We start from the raw sequence: 22,031 nt of genomic DNA, 5'->3' as shown, positions 1-22,031 counted from the left end.
ATCTAAATCTAAGCAGTAAGAACAAATAGTTTACGTATAAAAATAACAAATTTATACTCAAAGTTGTATTTTAATTTTTTAGGTCCGATGAAGAAAAAAAATAAAATAATGTAATAGATTAAAATTAGAAGTAAAAAATCATAACAAAATTTGATAAATTAATAGGTAAAATAATTCATTTTTCTACTAAAAATTTCCCCTTCACGATATACAATCTCTTAGGTAAGACTCGACGCCTTACCATATGGTTTCCGAACAACTTTAGGGAAATTTTTTCAAAATTAAAACCACTTAACCATGAATTGCCATGCGTAAATTTCCCAACCATTTGCCATTAAGCGTGTGAAAAAGAGTATAAATGAGTAAGAAATTTTAATACTTTTCATAGTATTGATGTGATACCGTTAAAAGATTAGAAACAATCTATATATTATATGAGTGTGTTTGTTATTTGTAAAATGTTTAAAGTAAGTTTTGCAAGTTTGAAGCTCTTAAAGACTGTTAATAAACAAATAACCATTTTACATTGGTAGCTGTCAAATTTGCACGAGCGTACAAAATTGCACGAGTACATTAAATTGCACGAAGATAATTTTGCACGGAGACATTTTTGCACTGGTTAAATTTTTTAACTTTATTATTTTTATTTTTTTATCAATTTTCATTTTTTAAAAATTAGTTTTAGCTTTCATTGTACTATCACTGTTACCCCTAACCCTTACCCTCGGTCGATAAACTATTTTTCAATTTTCTACTTTATTTTTTAATATCACTGTTACCCCTAACCCTTACCTTCGGTCGGTAACTTTTATTTATTCATTGTTTTTTTTACTATCACTGTTACCCCTAATCCTTACCCTCAGTCGGTAAATTTTTTTAATTTAATTAATTTTGTGTATTTATTAGTTTTTTTAAATGTTTATTAGTTGTTTCTTATTTTAATTTTACTATCACTGCTACCCCCAACCCTTAACTTCGGTCGGTAAATGTTTTTAGTTTTTTTTTAGTTTAGTTTTATTTATTTTTTTCAATTTTTTGTTAAAAACATATTTTTTATTGTTTTAATTTTTTGTTATTTATTTTTATTATCACTGTTACCCCTGATTCTTACCCTCAGTTGGTAACTTTTGTTTTAATAAGTTTATTTTTTTATTTTCTTGTTTTTTTTTCCTTTTTTTTTATATTTTTTTAATTTTTTTATTATTGTGCAAAAATGACCCTTCGTGCAAAAGTGACCCTCCATGCAAAAGTGTCTTCGTGCAAAAATATCTCTAGCTTCTTAAATTCTTCCTCTTCGTGCATATTTGTCCCGTTCCCTGTTATTTGATTTCACTCAAAAGTATATTTTTACAGTGATTATCACTTAATAAAGTTAAAGTATAAAAATGAGGGTTTTGATTTCGGTTTTTCTCACGGCAGTATTGTTTCTTGAAGGTAAGTTGTAATTAATTATTTTAAGTTCTATGCATACCTGTTTAACGCATTTTAAACTTATATGTTGCATATTTACAAAACGACTGTTTTAATTTAAACGTTTTTATTTGAATTTGATAAGTTAAAGTTTGTTACTAACGAATAAAAAATAATGAGAATGAAAATCTTAAAATACGTAAAAAGCGTAAAATTTAAAAGAAACTTCAAGTAAAACTATTGACAGTAACATATATAATAAATGTTTTTTTTTAATTAACACATTTAGTTGTAGTTTCCGAAGCGGCTACTCGTGGAGGATTTTTACCAGAAATAAATGCCGCCGACAAAAATTTTAAGTTTAAATAATGAATAAATTGGTTATTAAAATCATTAAAAATGATAAGAATATGATATTTGTTTTTGCAATAGTGTATACGTTTTAAAACTAAAAATGCAATTCTCAATAAAACACGTCTTATTAGTACAAAACTTCTTAGTTACTTATAAGGAAAGTTATATAATTATTTTTATCGTAGTGACAACAGCAAGAACAACTACAGCGGACGAGAAAAAAATAGGAGAGTGTTTTGACAAATGTTTTCCTGTGCCAGGTTGCGTGCCATGCAGAAAATGCTTCTTCCGTTGCGGTTTGTTATAGTTTTTGTACTCTTTATTTTACTTTTGTTTTTTTAGTAAAGAAACAGCTACAAAAATCTACCTCACGCGACGCCCCTGGCCACAAACACACAATTATAATTTTGGCTATCAAGTACTTAGGGTCGTTAAATGACTTAAAACACAAAATCACCAAAAAAAAGTCTGTTAACATTTAAGCTTTTTATAACAAACAATAGTTATTTAAAATATTTTCTACATCTTGAATTGTAAGCGTAATCAATAAATTTATAATAACAGTATGGACATTATGGACTTTCAGACAAATTTTTATTTTTTATTTTTTGGATATATTAAATACTTTATTTTTTTCATTCAACTGAGAATATTTTTTTAATCTTTTTAGGAGAAAACGAAGAAATATTACAATGTACATTGATTTGTAGAAACCTTTGCAGTAGATGTCCATTTGCCTTTAGCTGCGTTTCCAGATGCGTACAACAAAACCAACTTTTAATAAAAGTAAGTTCAAAATTAAAAAAACTTATACTTAAAATTTTTATAAAAACAGTGTGCTCAGGTTTTTAATGAAATCTTTAACTATTTTAATGCAACGAAGCGACTGTAGAATTTATCGGATATTTTAATTTAATTAGAGAATATACAAAAACTTTTCGGTGATGTTACAAATTTTGTAGAAAAGGGAAAAATGAGGATAAATGTGACGGTATTGATAGAACAGGGGTGTTCAGTCGGCGGGCTAGAAGTGTGACAACTTTGTAATTGGCGGACTGGTTTTAATACATGAGAATTACTTAAGTACCCAATAATTTTCGAATATACAGTAATTTTATTTGGTTTTTTTTTAAATCCAGTGCAAGTTTTCAAGTCTTCCGTAAATTGTACCTAAGACTTTTTTTTTGCTCTCTATTTCAAATGCCTAAAAAATCTAGTATAAGATTCAAAATCTGGTTTTTCAGATTAGATTTACATGCTTGAGGGCAGTGTTCAACTTAAATTTTGTAAGATTTGACGGGCCGGTTACTTTAAATCTGTGAGCTAGATCTGGCACGAGGGCCGTACGTTGCTCATCCCTATCTTAGAGTAAATTAAAAGCGTTTTTCCCATTAGGGCTGTGTTTTCTAATTGTCAACGAGAATAGCTAAGGAGCCAAACAACTACAACTTCGTTTGTGATTACAATTTCTAATTTCTAAAAACAGAAAAGTTTAATCCACATCAATAATTTTGTTTAGTCTTTCAGTTAGTTTAACGTTCTGATGAGAAGTTTTTACAAGGTTTCAGAAAACAATTCTTATCGCAGATTTGTTTTAAAGTTTCTAAATTGTTTATAAAATGTTGTAGAACAGTCACAGTTTGATTTATTATAATTGTTTTAAAATAACTTATGCAAGATAAGTTGGCGATTTATCTGAATTTTTGTCATGTTTACAATAACTAAAATTTGACTTTATCATCTTAGATAAAAAAAACAGGCAACAACCCAACATAACAACTTCTTTTCCGGAACCAATATCGAGCCTTTAACTAGTTTTGATTATTATGAAGACCAAGATGAAGACTTCTTTGGTGTTACTGAATCACCAAGCTACGACTACACATTTGAGAACACAGACATCAGTAACCCAAGTAAAACCGTATTTATGTATATTAAACTATTTTGTTGAGGATAAGTGATTAAAATTGGTAACTAACTTAATTATAAATAAAAATAACGATATGACTATAAACAAATGTACGAATATAAGATTTTTAATTGAAGGTATAATAATACAAGTTTATTTGCATTGTTTTTAATAATCTGTTTAATTGTAGCTTCCCAATCGGATACTTTTGAAAGATCTTTATTTGGTCCCAATCTCGACGACGAAAAATGTTGAGTTTAAATCATATGTATTTTAATTTGTAATCAACATCATTAAAAAATAATCAGAATGAGAACACTATTTTTACAACAATGTATAAACCTTTTAAACTAAAATAAATGCATCTTAAAGTAAGTATGAATAGTACAAAACTAAATATTTATTTATAAATATAACTAACTAAAAACTTTAACTGTAGTGACACCAGCTGAGAAGAAAAAAATAGGAGAATGTTTTGATGAATGTTTTCCTGTGCCAGGTTGCGTGCCATGCAGAAAATGCTTGTACAAATGCAGTTAGTGTTATATTTTTACATTTTAAGTTGTATAGCAGTCAATTGTTCAAGTGTGAATTTAGGTCTGAAGTACAGATTGTATTTGTATGCTTTAAATATTGAGTTATGTATTTGAAAACGTGATGATTAGTAGATGCTCTATAAGTTTATACATTAACTATTGTAAATAGTTAATCATTTATGAATCATTACATATTTATTTAACTTTTCAGTAAGTTTTTTATTTAAAACTCTTCCTAACTATGTAATGTGAATTGTAGTTGTAAAAATAAGAACTAGTTATAAACAAGACAAAAGTCTCTTACATAAATCAAAAAAAAATCATTCGTATTTTATAAACTTAACTAGTTTAAAACGATCTTTTCTTAAAAAACAAAAGTTCTTTTGTATTATACTAGCTCACATTAGTCAATTAATCTGTGTAGTATTATGGTTTTTAAATTATTCTAATAATCTAATAGTACTAAATCAACTCTTATAACTTTATGGTAAACTAAAGAGAACCTTTTAAAAAGGATTCACAGTAAGATCATTTTTTTTTTTTTAATTACCAACTACATTCAAAACATACCATAACATTGTTGACTATAAATTTTCAAGGGTTAGTTAAATGATTTAAAGCTCAATATCAATAGAAAAGAATATGTTTACACTTATGCTTTATGTAGAAGAATAACAACAATTTTTTTTTACTTCTTCAATTGTTATTTTTAGTAAATAAGTATCTATTAACATTTATGGAATTTCAGACTTATAAAACCTTTTTTTTCTTTTTTTTTAAGTCTTAGAAGTTTATTAGAATACTTTACAGTTTTGTTACATTAAGTGTCTAATAAACTGTGTTTTATCTTTAAAGAAGGAACACCTATCCCTAAAAGTGGACCATGTATAGCAAATTGTAGAAACAATTGCAGTAGATGTCCAAATGTCTTCGAACGCGTTCCCGTTTGCCTGAAACTAATTCAATCTCTACTAAAAGTAAGTTTAAAAACTAAAACACTTATACTTTAAAGTTATGATAAGTTATAATAAGTATTTTTGCGGTCCATGGTAACATTTCTTATCTAACATTTAGTTTAACAATTTATTTATATAAACATTTTAACACAGTCACAGTTTGATATTGATATTATTTACAAATTGCTTATGTAAGGTTATTTGGCACTTCATCTAAACTTTTTTTTATATTTATAAAAACTAATACTTATTTACGTCATCCAAGAACAAAACAAACGCGACCACGACGTCACAAACAACAACCCAACCTAACAACCTCTTTTCCGAAACCAATACCGAGCCTTTCACGATTTTTTGTATTTTGAAGGTTTCCTCAATGCTACTGAATCACCAAGCTACGACTACACATTTGAAAACACAGACATCAGTAACACAAGTAAAACCGTATTCATGTATATTAAACTATTATGTTGAGGTTAAGTAATACAATTATTTGCTAACTTAATTATAAATGAAAATAACGATATGACTATAAACAAATATACGAATATAAAGTTTTTAATTGAAGGTATAATAATACAAGTTTATTTGCATTGTTTTTAATCATTCTGTTTAATTGTAGCTTCCCAATCGGATACTATTGAAAGATCTTTATTTGGACCTAATCTCGACGACGAAAAATGTTGAGTTTAAATCATATGTATTTTAAATTGTAATCAACATTGTTAAACAATAATCAGAATGAGAACACTATTTTCACAACAATGTATAAACATTTAAAAAAAAAAAGCATCTTAAAGTAAGTATGAATAGTACAAAACTAAATAGTTATTTATAAATATAACTAACTGAAAACTTTAACTGTAGTGACACCAGCTGAGAAGAAAAAAATAGGAGAATGTTTTGATGAATGTTTTCCTGTGCCAGGTTGCGTGCCATGCAGAAAATGCTTGTACAAATGCAGTTAGTGTTATATTTTTACATTTTAAGTTATACAGCAGTCAAATGTTCAAGTGTGAATCAGTGGCGTAGCGTGGTATTTTGGTCAGGGGGTGCGAAAATTTATTAAAAAAAAAATCCCCTAAGTTAAAACTTTTGTAATTAGCTATAAAAAGTTCTTTTTATAAGTTTTATTATTGAAATAAATTCATTAAGCAAAATTAGTTCGAAGTAACTGTTTTAAAAATTACTTATGTATTACAAAGTTAGACAATTAAAAAAAGTACATATTTCTTTAGAATTTTTATACTCGCACAAATGTAACTTAGTAAATAAAAATTGTTATAACCACTTACAGTAAACTTTATATCTTTAAAAATAATTGTATTCAATAAAACGAAAGTATCTGTTTTATTTACGAAAAAAATTTCAATCTCTTTAATATACAATACAACAGTGATAACAACACCTCATTGCACACAATTTAAATTAAGTTACACAGAAGTTAAAATAGACCAGCTTTATAACTGTTATTTCAACTTCAAATTTGTAAATTTGTTAAAAGTATACTTTAAAATTTTAATTCATCTGATTGTATTTGTTTAAAATAAAAATCACAAACAAAGTTTATTTCTCATAGGCCGACACGCTTTTTCTTGTATGTTTACAAAAATAAAGATCATAAAACTAGCAGTAGTCTCAAAATTTATTGTAGCATAAAAAAAAATTAAAATTGTTTAATTTTCCTTTAAGGGTGACGTATTTTTGTAAACTATTTGTAGGAAAGTCTGTCATAAGGTATACTAGTACGGTGCACTAATTAATTTCGTACGTTTTGAGTCTAAATCTTATGAAGTTAATGGAGTTTAAAAATTTTTCCTTACGGAGTTTTTCATCAATATCATTAATATCATGCGCACCGAACAAGTATATTGGATAATTTCCCTAACATGTCACTAATTGGTATCCAAAATTTCGTTTAACTTTTCGAATGCTAGATAAACACAGTTGAAAAAAGGTAAATAAGGCAAAAAATTAAACAATAAGGGACAATGATATTCTTTTTTTTTACTTCTTTTCTTTTTTTGGGTGGCACGCATGCGCCAGTGTCCCTCCCTACGCTACACCCCTGATGTGAATGTAAGCTTGAAAAACAGATCGTATTTATATGCTTTAAATATTGAGTTTTGTGTTTGAATACGTCATGATTAGTAGATGTTTAATAAGTTTTTACACTAATTTGTTGTAAACACTTAATCATTTATGATTAATAAAACATCTATTTAACAATTAGTAGGGTTTTTATTTTTAAACTCTTAATAACAATGTGATGTGAGTTGTAGTTGTAAAAATAAGAGCTAGTTATAAACAAAACAAAAGTCTCTTACATAAATAAAATAAATTTCATTCGTATTCTATAAACTTAACTAGTTTAAAACGATTTTTTCTTTAAAAACAAAAGTTCTTTTGTATTATACTTGTTTAAAATAGTCAATTAATCTTTGTAATGTTATGGTTTTTAAATTATTTTAATAGTCTAATAGTACTAAATCAACTCTTATAACTTTATGGAAAACTAAAGAGAACATTTTTGACTATTAAATTTTTAAGGTTTAGTTAAATGATTTAAAGCTCAATATCAATTAAAAACTATTTGTTCACACTTATGCTTTTTGTAAAAGAATAATAATTTTTTTTTTCCAATTCTTCAATTATTATCTTTAGTAAATAAGTATCTATTAATATAATGAACATTTATGGAATTTCAGACTTATAAAACCTTTTTTTTCTTAAGTCTTAGAAGATTATGAGAATACTTAACAGTTTTGTTACATTAAGTGTCTAACAAACTGTATTTTATCTTTAAAGAAGGAACACCTATCCCTAAAAGTGGACCATGTATAGCAAATTGTAGAAACAATTGCAGTAGCTGTCCAAATGTCTTCGAACGCGTTCCCGTTTGCCTGAAACTAATACAATCTATACTAAAAGTAAGTTTAAAAACTAAAACACTTATACTTTAAAGTTATGATAAGTTATGAAAAGTGTTTTCGCGGTCCTTGGTACTATTCTTATCTTACATTTACTTTAGAATTTTGTATATATAAATATTTTAGCAAAGTCACAGTTTGATTTATTGAAATTATTAAAAAATAACTTATGTAAGGTTATTTGACGTTTCATCTAAATTTTTGTCATAATTTATAACAACTAATACTTATTTACGTCATCCAAGAACAAAACAAACGCGACTACGACGTCACAAACAACAACCCAACCTAACAACCTCTTTTCCGAAACCAATACCGAGCCTTTCACGGTTTTGGGTGATTTTGAAGGTTTCCTCAATGCTACTGAATCACCAAGCTACGACTACACATTCGAAAACACAGACATCAGTAACACAAGTAAAACCGTATTCATGTATATTAAACTATTTTGTTGATGATAAGTGATAAAATTAGTTACTAACTTAATTATAAATGAAAATAACGATATGAGTATAAACAAATATACGAATATTAAGTTTTCAACTGAAGGTATAATAATACAAGTTTACTTGCTTTTTTTAATTATTCTATTTAATTGTAGCTTCCCAATCGGATACTTTTGAAAGATCTTTATTTGGACCTAATCTTGACGACGAAAAATGTTGAGTTTAAATCATATGTATTTTAAATTGTAATCAACATAGTTAAACAATAATCAGAATGAGAACACTATTTTCACAACAATGTATAAACATTAAAAAAAAAATGCATCTTAAAGTAAGTATGAATAGTACAAAACTAAATAGTTATTTATAAATATAACTAACTGAAAACTTTAACTGTAGTGACACCAGCTGAGAAGAAAAAAATAGGAGAATGTTTTGATGAATGTTTTCCTGTGCCAGGTTGCGTGCCATGCAGAAAATGCTTGTACAAATGCAGTTAGTGTTATATTTTTACATTTTAAGTTATACAGCAGTCAAATGTTCAAGTGTGAATCAGTGGCGTAGCGTGGTATTTTGGTCAGGGGGTGCAAAAATTTCTTTCTCAAAAAAATCCCCTAAGTTAAAACTTTTGTAATTAGCTATAAAAAGTTCTTTTCATAAGTTTTAATATTGAAATAAATTCATTAAGTAAAATTAGTTCGAAGTAACTGTTTTAAAAATTACTTATGTATTACAAAGTTAGACAATTAAAAAAAAGTACATATTTCTTTAGAATTCTTGTACTCGCACAAATGTAACTTAGTAAATAAAAATTGTTATAACTACTTACAGTAAACTTTATATCTTTAAAAATAATTATATTCAATAAAACGAAAGTATCTGTTTTATTTACGAAAAAATTTTCAATCTCTTTAATATACAATACAACAGTGATAACAACACCTCATTGCACACAATTTAAATTAAGTTACACAGAAGTTAAAGTAGACCAGCTTTATAACTGTTATTTCAACTTATTACAAATTTGTAAATTTGTTAAAAGTATACTTTAAAAATTTAATTCATCTGATTGTATTTGTTTAAAATAAAACTCTCAAACAAAGTTTATTTCCCATAGGCCGACACGCTTTTTCTTGTATTAACAAAAATAAAGATCATAAAACTAGCAGTAGTCTTAAAATTTATTGTAGCATAAAAAAAATTTAAAATTGTTTAATTTTCCTTTAAGCGTGACGTATTTTTGTAAACTTTTTGTAGGAAAGTCTGTCATAAGGTATACTAGTGCGGTGCACTAATTAATTGCGTACGTTTTGAGTCTAAATTCTTATGAAGATAATGGAGTTTAAAAATTTTTCCTTACGGAGTTTTTCATCAATATCATTAATATCATGCGCACCGAACAAGTATATTGGATAATTTCCCTAACATGTCACTAATTGGTATCCAAAATTTCGTTTAACTTTTCGAATGCTAGATAAACACAGTTGAAAAAAGGTAAATTAAGCAAAAAATTAAACAATAAGGGACAATGATATTCTTTTTTTTTACTTCTTTTCTTTTTTTGGGTGGCACGCATGCGCCAGTGTCCCTCCCTACGCTACACCCCTGATGTGAATGTAAGCTTGAAAAACAGATCGTATTTATATGCTTTAAATATTGAGTTTTGTGTTTGAATACGTCATGATTAGTAGATGTTTAATAAGTTTTTACACTAATTTGTTGTAAACACTTAATCATTTATGAATAATAAAACATCTATTTAACAATTAGTAGGGTTTTTATTTTTAAACTCTTAATAACAATGTGATGTGAGTTGTAGTTGTAAAAATAAGAGCTAGTTATAAACAAAACAAAAGTCTCTTACATAAATAAAATAAATTTCATTCGTATTCTATAAACTTAACTAGTTTAAAACGAATTTTTCTTTAAAAACAAAAGTTCTTTTGTATTATACTTGTTTAAAATAGTCAATTAATCTTTGTAATGTTATGGTTTTTAAATTATTTTAATAGTCTAATAGTACTAAATCAACTCTTATAACTTTATGGAAAACTAAAGAGAACATTTTTGACTATTAAATTTTTAAGGTTCAGTTAAATGATTTAAAGCTCAATATCAATTAAAAACTATTTGTTCACACTTATGCTTTTTGTAGAAGAATAATAATATTTTTTTTCCAATTCTTCAATTATTATCTTGAGTAAATAAGTATCTATTAATATAATGATTATTTATGGAATTTCAGACTTATAAAACATTTTTTTTTTCTTAAGTCTTAGAAGATTATGAGAATACTTAACAGTTTTGTTACATTAAGTGTCTAACAAACTGTATTTTATCTTTAAAGAAGGAACACCTATTCCTAAAAGTGGACCATGTATAGCAAATTGTAGAAACAATTGCAGTAGCTGTCCAAATGTCTTCGAACGCGTTCCCGTTTGCCTGAAACTAATACAATCTATACTAAAAGTAAGTTTAAAAACTAAAACACTTATACTTTAAAGTTATGATAATGTATGATAAGTATTTTTGCGGTCCTTGGTACTATTCTTATCTTACATTTACTTTAGAATTTTGTATATATAAATATTTTAGCAAAATCACAGTTTGATTTATTGAAATTATTAAAAAGTAACTTATGTAAGGTTATTTGGCGTTTCATCTAAATTTTTGTCATAATTTATAACAACTAATACTTATTTACGTCACCCAAGAACAAAACAAACGCGACCACGACGTCACAAACAACAACCCAACCTAACAACCTCTTTTCCGAAACCGATACCGAGCCTTTCACGGTTTTGGGTGATTTTGAAGGTTTCCTCAATGCTACTGAATCACCAAGCTACGACTCCACATTCGAAAACACAGACATCAGTAACACAAGTAAAACCGTATTCATGTATATTAAACTATTTTGTTGATGATAAGTGATAAAATTAGTTACTAACTTAATTATAAAAGAAAATAACGATATGACTATAAACAAATATACGAATATAAAGTTTTCAACTGAAGGTATAATAATACAAGTTTACTTGCTTTTTTTAATTATTCTATTTAATTGTAGCTTCCCAATCGGATACTTTTGAAAGATCTTTATTTGGACCTAATCTTGACGACGAAAAATGTTGAGTTTAAATCATATGTATTTTAATTTGTAATCAACATAGTTAAATAATGATCAGAATGAGAACACTATTTTCACAACAATGTATAAACATTTTAAATAAAAAAAAATGCATCTTAAAGTAAGTATGAATAGTACAAAACTAAATAGTTATTTATAAACATAACTAACTGAAAACTTTAACTGTAGTGACACCAGCTGAGAAGAAAAAAATAGGAGAATGTTTTGATGAATGTTTTCCTGTGCCAGGTTGCGTGCCATGCAGAAAATGCTTGTACAAATGCAGTTAGTGTTATATTTTTACATTTTAAGTTATACAGCAGTCAATTGTTCAAGTGTGAATCAGTGGCGTAGCGTGGTATTTTGGTCAGGGGGTGCAAAAATTTCTTTCTCAAAAAAATCCCCTAAGTTAAAACTTTTGTAATTAGCTATAAAAAGTTCTTTTTATAAGTTTTAATATTGAAATAAATTCATTAAGTAAAATTAGTTCGAAGTAACTGTTTTAAAAATTACTTATGTATTACAAAGTTAGACAATTAAAAAAAAAGTACATATTTCTTTAGAATTCTTATATTCGCACAAATGTAACTTAGTAAATAAAAATTGTTATAACTACTTACAGTAAACTTTATATCTTTAAAAATAATTATATTCAATAAAACGAAAGTATCTGTTTTATTTACGAAAAATTTTTCAATCTCTTTAATATACAATACAACAGTGATAACAACACCTCATTGCACACAATTTAAATTAAGTTACACAGAAGTTAAAGTAGACCAGCTTTATAACTGTTATTTCAACTTATTACAAATTTGTAAATTTGTTAAAAGTATACTTTAAAAATTTAATTCATCTGATTGTATTTGTTTAAAACAAAAATCACAAACAAAGTTTATTTCTCATAGGCCGACACGCTTTTTCTTGTATGTTTACAAAAATAAAGATCATAAAACTAGCAGTAGTCTTAAAATTTATTGTAGCATAAAAAAAAATTAAAATTGTTTAATTTTCCTTTAAGCGTGACGTATTTTTGTAAACTTTTTGTAGGAAAGTCTGTCATAAGGTATACTAGTGCGGTGCACTAATTAATTGCGTACGTTTTGAGTCTAAATTCTTATGAAGTTAATGGAGTTTAAAAATTTTTCCTTATGGAGTTTTTCATCAATATCATTAATATCATGCGCACCGAACAAGTATATTGGATAATTTCACTAACATGTCACTAATTGGTATCCAAAATTTCGTTTAACTTTTCGAATGCTAGATAAACACAGTTGAAAAAAGGTAAATTAAGCAAAAAATTAAACAATAAGGGACAATGATATTACATTCTTTTTTTTTTTACTTCTTTTCTTTTTTTGGGTGGCACGCATGCGCCAGTGTCCCTCCCTACGCTACACCCCTGATGTGAATGTAAGCTTAAAAAACAGATCGTATTTATATGCTTTAAATATTGAGTTTTGTGTTTGAATACGTCATGATTAGTAGATGTTTAATAAGTTTTTACACTAATTTGTTGTAAACACTTAATCATTTATGAATAATACAACATCTATTTAACAATTAGTAGGGTTTTTATTTTTAAACTCTTAATAACAATGTGATGTGAGTTGTAGTTGTAAAAATAAGAGCTAGTTATAAACAAAACAAAAGTCTCTTACATAAATAAAATAAATTTCATTCGTATTCTATAAACTTAACTAGTTTAAAACGATTTTTTCTTTAAAAACAAAAGTTCTTTTGTATTATACTTGTTTAAAATAGTCAATTAATCTTTGTAATGTTATGGTTTTTAAATTATTTTAATAGTCTAATAGTACTAAATCAACTCTTATAACTTTATGGAAAACTAAAGAGAATATTTTTGACTATTAAATTTTTAAGGTTTAGTTAAATGATTTAAAGCTCAATATCAATTAAAAACTATTTGTTCACACTTATGCTTTTTGTAGAAGAATAATAATATTTTTTTTTCCAATTCTTCAATTATTATCTTTAGTAAATAAGTATCTATTAATATAATGAACATTTATGGAATTTCAGACTTATAAAACATTTTTTTTTCTTAAGTCTTAGAAGATTATGAGAATACTTAACAGTTTTGTTACATTAAGTGTCTAACAAACTGTATTTTATCTTTAAAGAAGGAACACCTGTTCCTAAAAGTGGACCATGTATAGCAAATTGTAGAAACAATTGCAGTAGCTGTCCAAATGTCTTCGAACGCGTTCCCGTTTGCCTGAAACTAATACAATCTATACTAAAAGTAAGTTTAAAAACTAAAACACTTATACTTTAAAGTTATGATAATGTATGATAAGTATTTTTGCGGTCCTTGGTATTATTCTTATCTTACATTTACTTTAGAATTTTATTTATATAAATATTTAATAAAGTCACAGTTTGATATAATGAAATTATTAAAAAGTAACTTATGTAAGGTTATTTGGCGTTTCATCTAAATTTTTGTCATAATTTATAACAACTAATACTTATTTACGTCACCCAAGAACAAAACAAACGCGACCACGACGTCACAAACAACAACCCAACCTAACAACCTCTTTTCCGAAACCAATACCGAACCTTTCACGGTTTTGGGTGATTTTAAAGGTTTCCTCAATGTTACTGAGTCACCAAGCTACGACTACACATTTGAAAACACAGACATCAGTAACACAAGTAAAACCGTACTCATGTATTTTACACTATTTTATTGAGGATAAGTGATTTAAATTGGTAACTAACTTAATTATAAATAAAAGTAACGATATGACTATAAACAAATATATGAATAATTTAATTAAACGTATAACAATATAAAATTACTTGCTTTTTTTAACTATTCTATTTAATTGTAGCTTCCCAATCGGATACTATTGAAAGATCTTTGTCAGGACCTAATCTCGTCGACGAAAAATGTTGAGTTTAAATCATATGTATTTTAATTTGTTATCAAGATCATTAAAAAATGATCAGAATGAGAACACTATTTTCACAACAATGTATAAACATTAAAAAAAAAAAATGCATCTTAAAGTAAGTATGAATAGTACAAAACTAAATAGTTATTTATAAATATAACTAACTGAAAACTTTAACTGTAGTGACACCAGCTGAGAAGAAAAAAATAGGAGAATGTTTTGATGAATGTTTTCCTGTGCCAGGTTACGTGTCATGCAGAAAATGCTTGTTCAAATGCGGTTAGTGTTTTTTTTTACACTTTAAGTTGTTTAGCAATGAATTATTTAAGTGTGAATGTAAGCTTGAAGTACAGATCGTATTTATGTACTTCAAATATTGAGTTATGTAGTTGAGAACGTGTTGATTAGTAGGTGTTTCATCATAATTTACATAAACTTGTTGTAATAACTTATCATAACATATTCATTCAACATTTTAGAAAGGTTTTAATTGTAAACTCTACACAAAATTCCAATGTAAATTTTTGTTGTCAAAACAAGAACTAGATATAAACAAGACAAAAGTATCTTATATAAGTCCAAAAATATTTAGTTGTAAATTATAAACTTGACTAATAAATTTTTTTTTTTTTTAAACTAAAGTTCTTTTGTTTTACACTAGCTTACAATAGTCAATTAATCTTATAACATTATAGTTTTTAAATTATTCTAATAGTTTAATAGCACCAAATTAAACTTTAAAACTTTATCGTAAACTAAAGAGAACCTTTTAAAAAGATTCAAAGTAAAGTCGTTAGTTTTTTTTTTACAAAAATTTTCAACTACAATCAAAACATACCATTACATTTTTGACTATTAAACTTTTAGGGTTTAGTTAAATGATCAAAGCACAATATCAATGAAAAATAATGTGTTCACACTTATATTTTTTGTAAAAGAACAATAACTATTTAAATTCTTTTCTACTTCTTCAATTTTTATGTTAAGTCAATAAGTATCTAATAATAAAATGAACATTTATGGAATTTCAAGCCAACAAAAACTTTTTTTCAATAAGTGTTTAGAATATACATGAGAATATCTTACATTTTTGTTTCCTTATTTTTCTAACAAACTGTGTTTTATCTTTAAAGATCGAACGCCTATCCCTAAAAGTGGACCATGTATAGCAAGTTGTAGAAACAATTGCAGTAGCTGTCCAAATGTCTTCGAACGCGTTCCCGTTTGCCTGAAACTAATACAATCTATACTAAAAGTAAGTTTAAAAACTAAAACACTTATACTTAAGAGTTACGACAAGTATTTTCTCGGTCGTCGTAACATTTCTTATCATACACATTTACAGATTAATTTACTGAAATTATTTAAAAATAAATTATTTAAGATTTATTTAGCGTTTTATCTCAACTTTTGTCATAAAAAAATACTTACAAAAACTAATACTTATTTACGTCATCCAAGAACAAAACAAACGCGACCACGACGTCACAAACAACAACCCAACCTAACAACCTCTTTTCCGAAACTAATACCGAACCTTTCACGGTTTTTGGTGACAATGTTACTGAATCACCAAGCTACGACTACACATTTGAAAACACAGATATCAGTAACACAAGTAAAACCATATTCATGTATTTTAAACTATTTTGTTGAGTTTAAACGATTAAGATTAATTAACTGTTTAATTAAAAATAAAAAGAATGAGATGACTATAAATAATAAACTAATTCAAAAACTTTTAAACAAAAGTTAAATAATAAAAAGTTTAGTAATAAAAAGTTTTGTTGTTTTACATTGTTTTTATTATAATGTTCAACTATAGTTTCCGTAGCGGGTACTAGTAGACCAATTAAGCAAGAGTTCAATGACACCTGCAAAAATGTTTATTTTATTTTTATTTGAGTTATATATTATTAATTATGTAAAACTAAGAGCATCAAATATATATATATTAATTTATATATTTGATGCTTTTATTTAATAAAATGCTTAAACAAAGCTTGAAATGTTCAATGTACTTCAATAAACTCGAAAAACAATTTAAATATATTTTTAGATTGGGGTGAATGGGTAATTTCTGGTCAGTGCAGTGTTACCTGTGGAGAAAATGCAGGGGTGCAGTTATACACTCGTACCTGTGTGAATGGCGAAAATGGAGATGACGGCTGCAACGAGGGAGAAAGTGAAAAATTAGAAAAGTGCGTGTCAACAGATCCTTGTCCTTCCTGGTCGCCTTGGTCCGAATACTCGGCGTGCAGCGTAACTTGTGGCGAAGGAGAAAGAATAAAAACCCGAGTTTGCAAAACATCTGATGAAATTGTGAATGGGGCTTGTCCAGGAGAGGATAATGAAACAGATGTTTGCAATAAATGTTTGTAAGAAAGTCTAGTGGTGTTTAAAAATCATAAGTTAGCTAAAATTCTGAGTTTTTTTTACTTAAACCCTCGAAGAACATTCATACTATTACACCTACACTACTGCTTATTTTAATTTTAAGCTTTGGTACTTTAATTTTTAAGCGTCTAAGGAAGTTTTTTGTATCAGAATTGTTTTATTAAAGAGGATCTTCATTTTAATTTTTTCAAATTGAAATGTACAATAACAATTTCAAGATTAATTTATATTTATTAAAGCGCGTACTGTAGGCTTATAAAAAGAGTATAAAACACCTATAATAAAATACCGCAAGACTGAACTTTGAAATAAAATTATTTCATCACATATGTTAGGTTAATTTTTTAATGTAAACTTTGTAAAAGTTTTAGGTTCTCATTTAATAACAATATTAGGAGTAATTTGTGCTGTATACTTACTTTTAAACTTACCTAGCGCAGCTACTAATAAAAGAAAAAGAAGCATATATGTATATTTCAAAACTAAAAAGCATAAGTTTTAAGATTACTTTTTACTTGAATATTGAATAGTAAAGCATATAAAAGAAGAAAACACAAAAAGAAATAAAAATTTTCAGTATAAAAAAAATATGTAATTAAAATCATTGTAGTAATGAGTTTACTTTTTTCTAAACTAGATCCGTGTCCTACTTGGTCTTCTTGGAGTGATTGGAGTGGATGTACTGCTTCATGTGGAGGAGGAGTGCAAACATCATTCAGAACTTGTGTTGGTGGCAACCAGGGTGAAGACGGTTGCCTTGGTAACGACATCAAGATAAGAGTTTGCGCAGATAAAAGTTGCCCATGTTAGTTTGAATTATGGAGTATACTTTACGATTACGTTTAACATATAAGGTAAATAATATATTCGTAAATTTAATAGTTTTTTATAAAAACAGATTTGTAGAAATTGTACCGTTTTCAAAACCAATGTTTCATTTGAGAATAAACATCTACTAAACTAATAAACAAAAAGTTCATTGAATTTATTTTATGTGTTTTAAAATAACATTTTATTAAAAAAACTAAAATATTTTTCGTTTCCAAAATAAAACATTAAACATTGTAAGTACAAACATTTATCTATCTAAAGTTTTAGAAATTTCTAAGTTAGGAAGAGTACTTTTAAACCGTATTAAAGCAAACATTGTTAGCAAGCTTTAAAACCTAAAACATTATTAGTAAAAAATTATGTTTTTTAAAAAACTATATTGTTAGCTAAAATATAAGATAGTTTATTAATAGAGTAAAAACTTTTAAATTGTTTATTTGTTAAAGAAAAATAACTATAGTTATGATATTTAAAAATTAACAAAAAAACTCTTAACTGCCTTTCTATGATTATTGAAATTATTTTATGTGTTTTAAAATAACACTTTATTAAAAAAACTAAAAAATTTTTGTTTCTAAAATAAAACTTTAAACATTGTAAGTACAAACATTTATCTAATCTAAAATTTTTAGAGATTTTATGTTAGAAAGAATATTTTTAAACCGTATAAAAGCAAACATTGTTAGCAAGCCTTAAAACCTTAAACATTATAAGCTATTCCTACAAGTAAAAATTTATGTATTTTTAAAAACTATATTGTTAGCTATAATATAATATAGTTTTTAATAGAAGAAAAACTTTCAAATTGTTTATTTCTTAAGGAAAATTAATTATAGTTTTTTAAATTGATATTTAAAAACTAACCGAAAATTCCTAACTGCTTTTCTATGAGTTAGTTTCAAAAATACTCATTTTAATATTATAAAAAGAAAAATTACTAGTACTGTCTCACAAAATATGATGAAACTTTAAATATGTCTTTGTAATCATAATATCTAAACTCAAAAAAAAGTAGTTTTCAATGTTTTAAATCAACTAAATGCCAAAGAAAAAGCATTTTAAATATTTTAATGCATTTCAGTTTGGGGTGAGTGGGCAATTTCTGGTCAGCCCAGTGTTACCTGTGGATATGGGGTGCAAAGGTACACTCGTACCTGTGTGAATGGCGAAAATGGAGATGACGGCTGCAACGAAGGAGGAAGTGTAAAATTAGAAGAGCTCGTGTCAACAGAACCTTGTCCATCCTGGTCGGCTTGGTCCGAATACTCGGAGTGCAGTGTGACTTGTGGCGAAGGAGAAAGAATAAAAACCCGAGTTTGCAAAACATCTGATGAAATTGTGGATGGGGCTTGTCCAGGAGAGAATAATGAAACAGATGTTTGCAATAAATGTTTGTAAGAAAGTCTAGTGGTCTTTAAAAATCATAAGTTAGCTAAAATTTCGAGTTTTTTACTTAAACACTCGAAGAACATTCATACTATTACACCTACACTACTGCTTATTTTAATTTTAAGCTTTGGTATTTCAAACTTAAAGCGTCTAAGAAAGTTCTTTGTATCAAAATTATTTTATTAAAGAGGATCTTCATTTTACTTTTTTTTAAATTGAAATGTACAATATCAATTTCAAAATTAATTTATATTTATTAAATCGCGTACTGTAGGCTTATAAAAAAGTATAAAACACCTCTAATAAAATATCGCAAGACTGAACTTTGGAAAAAAAATATTTTATCACATTTATTAGGTTAATTTTTCAACGTAAACTTTATAAAAGTTTTAGGTTCTCATTTAATAACAATATTAGGAGTAATTTGTGTTGCATACTTACTTTTAAACTTACCTAGCGCAGCTACTAAAAAAAGAAAAAGAAGCATATATGTATATTTCAAAACAAAAAAGCATAAGTTTTAAGATTACTTTTTACTTGAATAATGAATAGTAAAGCATATAAAAGAAGAAAACACAAAAAAGAAACAAAAATTTCAGTATATAAAAAAAGGATTTAAATCATTGTAGCAATTAGTTAACTTTTTTCTAAACCAGATCTGTGTCCTACTTGGTCTTCTTGGAGTGATTGGAATGTATGTACTGCTTCATGTGGAGGAGGAGTTCAAACATCATTCAGAACTTGTGTTGCTGGCAACCAGGGTGAAGACGGTTGCCTTGGTAAAGACATCAAGATAAGAGTTTGCGAAGATCAAAGTTGCTCATGTTAGTTTGAATTTTGGAGTATACTTTACGATTACGTTTAACATATAAAGTAAATAATATATTCATAAATTAATAGTTTTATATAAAAACAGATTTGTAGAAATTGTACCGTTTTTAAAACCAATGCTTCATTTGAGATGAACATCTAATAAACTAATAAACAAAAAGTGTATTGAACTTCTTTTATGTGTTTTAAATTTACACTTTTTTCAAAAAGTTAAAAAAATTTCGTTTCCAAAATAAAACATTAAACTTTGTAAGTACAAACATTTATCTAATCTATAACTTTAGAGATTTTATGTTAGAAAGAATATTTTTAAACCATATAAAAGCAAACATTGTTAGCAAGCCTTAAAACCTTAAACATTATTAGCTATTTTTACAAATAAAAAATTTTGTATTTTAAAAAACTATATTGTTAGCTACAATTTAAGATAGTTTATTGTTAGAAGAAAAATTTTAAATTGTTTATTTCTCATAGAAAATTGACTATAGCTTTCTTTATTGATATTTAAAAACTAATCAAAAATTCTTAAATGCTTTTCTACGAGTCAGTTTAAAAAATACTCATTTTAATATTATAAAAACAATAAATATAAGTGCTGTCTCACACTAAGTTTAAATTTCCCCTAATCTTCCTAAAAATTGTCAAAGGAAAGATATTGCAAACATAAAGTAATTCTGATTAAAAAAAAAAATTCTTAGCGTTATGAAACTTTGAATATATCTTTGTAATCATATTATCTAAAACTCAAAATTAAATTAAAGAGTTTTCAATGTTTTAAATCAACTAAATGCCAAAGAAAAAACCTTTTTAATATTTTAATGCACTTCAGTTTGGAGTGAATGGGCAATTTCCGGTCAATGCAGTGTTACCTGTGGAGAAAATGAAGGAGTGCAATTGTACACTCGTACCTGTGTAAATGGAGAAAATGGAGATGACGGCTGCGACGAAGGAGAAAGTGAAAAATTTGAAAAGTGCGTGTCAACAGAACCTTGTCCTACCTGGTCGGCTTGGTCCGAATACTCGGAGTGCAGCGTGACCTGTGGCGATGGTACTAAAAGAAAAAACAGGTAAACATAGTTTTATGATTAATTAGTTTTAATATTCATTAGTTTTTTAAATTATATATATTTGATAACAACGTCCATGTTATGAGTAAAAATCCCGTGAAGTTTATTAAGAACAAGTGTTTAAGGTATGTTTTTATTATTTATAACACGAAAAAGATATTTTTAATAATCAAAAGAATTAAATTACAAATACTTTAACAGAGATAAAATATGATTGAAATCGTCTTAAATTAAATCTTATAAAAAAGCAAAAAATATAAACGATAAAAGAGGTATTTGTTTTGATATAGTAGTATTTCAATATTTAAAAAGTGCAATGTTTATTGAACGATAAAAAAGAGTGCTTAAAGTAATTGGTTTTAGGAGCTGGTGTACGAAAAAACATTTGGCTATTGAGTCGCACACCACTTGGGTACAGCTCAACGTCTTGTCGACAACATTAAATTAAAATATAACCTGAAAATTTGAACGTTATTAACGTAGTTAAAGTATTATTACACAACTAAACTGCAGCTTTCAATTTTATATAGGTTTTGTCTGTACGGGTTTGAAGAAGAGAATGGTTGCACGGGATTTAATTCTGAAATTGAACAATGCAACTTGGGAGATTGTTCAACATCTTCAAAATGTGACTTGAAAGCAGATTCGCGTTCTAGTTGTCCTTTTTACGTATTGCGTGGATACTGCCAAGCTTCAAGCGAGGCGTACACTTACATGCAACAATACTGCGCTAAAACTTGCTGTAAAGTGTTTGAAGGTTTGTAATGGTTTACTATGGAAAACATATATGTTAAGTTAAATAGGATACCAAGAAAATATAAAACTTAAGACTAAGGTTTTTTTATTTAATATTAAAAAGTTAAGCAATAAAAAAATAGTATGTTTCAATATAGTATTATATAGTATTTATTACATGAG

General features: G+C 26.7%; 1 protein-coding gene across 1 annotated transcript; it reads left to right on the top strand.

Moving 5' to 3' along the window:
- Positions 1–1,351: 1,351 nt before the first annotated feature.
- On the top strand, positions 1,352–21,878 carry LOC145836474 (uncharacterized). Its single transcript, XM_082944275.1, has 26 exons — positions 1,352–1,434; positions 1,950–2,060; positions 2,435–2,550; positions 3,524–3,677; positions 5,788–5,847; positions 6,033–6,128; positions 7,974–8,095; positions 8,341–8,512; positions 8,697–8,756; positions 8,941–9,036; positions 10,889–11,010; positions 11,256–11,427; positions 11,612–11,671; positions 11,861–11,956; positions 13,819–13,940; positions 14,185–14,356; positions 14,536–14,595; positions 14,782–14,877; positions 15,732–15,853; positions 16,060–16,216; positions 16,658–16,972; positions 17,633–17,800; positions 18,908–19,216; positions 19,872–20,039; positions 20,876–21,113; positions 21,644–21,878. The coding sequence occupies exons 1-26, from the start codon at positions 1,386–1,388 to the stop codon at positions 21,876–21,878; spliced, it is 3,648 nt and encodes a 1,215-aa protein (XP_082800401.1). The 5' UTR covers positions 1,352–1,385.
- Positions 21,879–22,031: the final 153 nt, after the last annotated feature.

The sequence above is a fragment of the Thalia democratica genome, chromosome 1 (assembly GCF_965202585.1).
Source record: "Thalia democratica chromosome 1, ktThaDemo2.hap1.1, whole genome shotgun sequence".
NCBI lineage: Eukaryota > Metazoa > Chordata > Thaliacea > Salpida > Salpidae > Thalia > Thalia democratica.
Note: the sequence above shows the minus strand (reverse complement) of the source record. Positions and strands in the feature narration are given on the sequence as shown.

What these genes read in the sequence shown, in the direction of transcription:
- LOC145836474 (XM_082944275.1), top strand. Translation starts at nt 1,386, where the DNA reads ATGAGGGTTTTGATTTCGGTTTTTCTCACGGCAGTATTGTTTCTTGAA. An exon ending in AAAATGCTTGTACAAATGCA is followed by an intron (nt 9,037 to 10,888) that starts GTTAGTGTTATA and finishes TTATCTTTAAAG; the next exon opens with AAGGAACACCTATTCCTAAA. An exon ending in CGCAGATAAAAGTTGCCCAT is followed by an intron (nt 17,801 to 18,907) that starts GTTAGTTTGAAT and finishes AATGCATTTCAG; the next exon opens with TTTGGGGTGAGTGGGCAATT.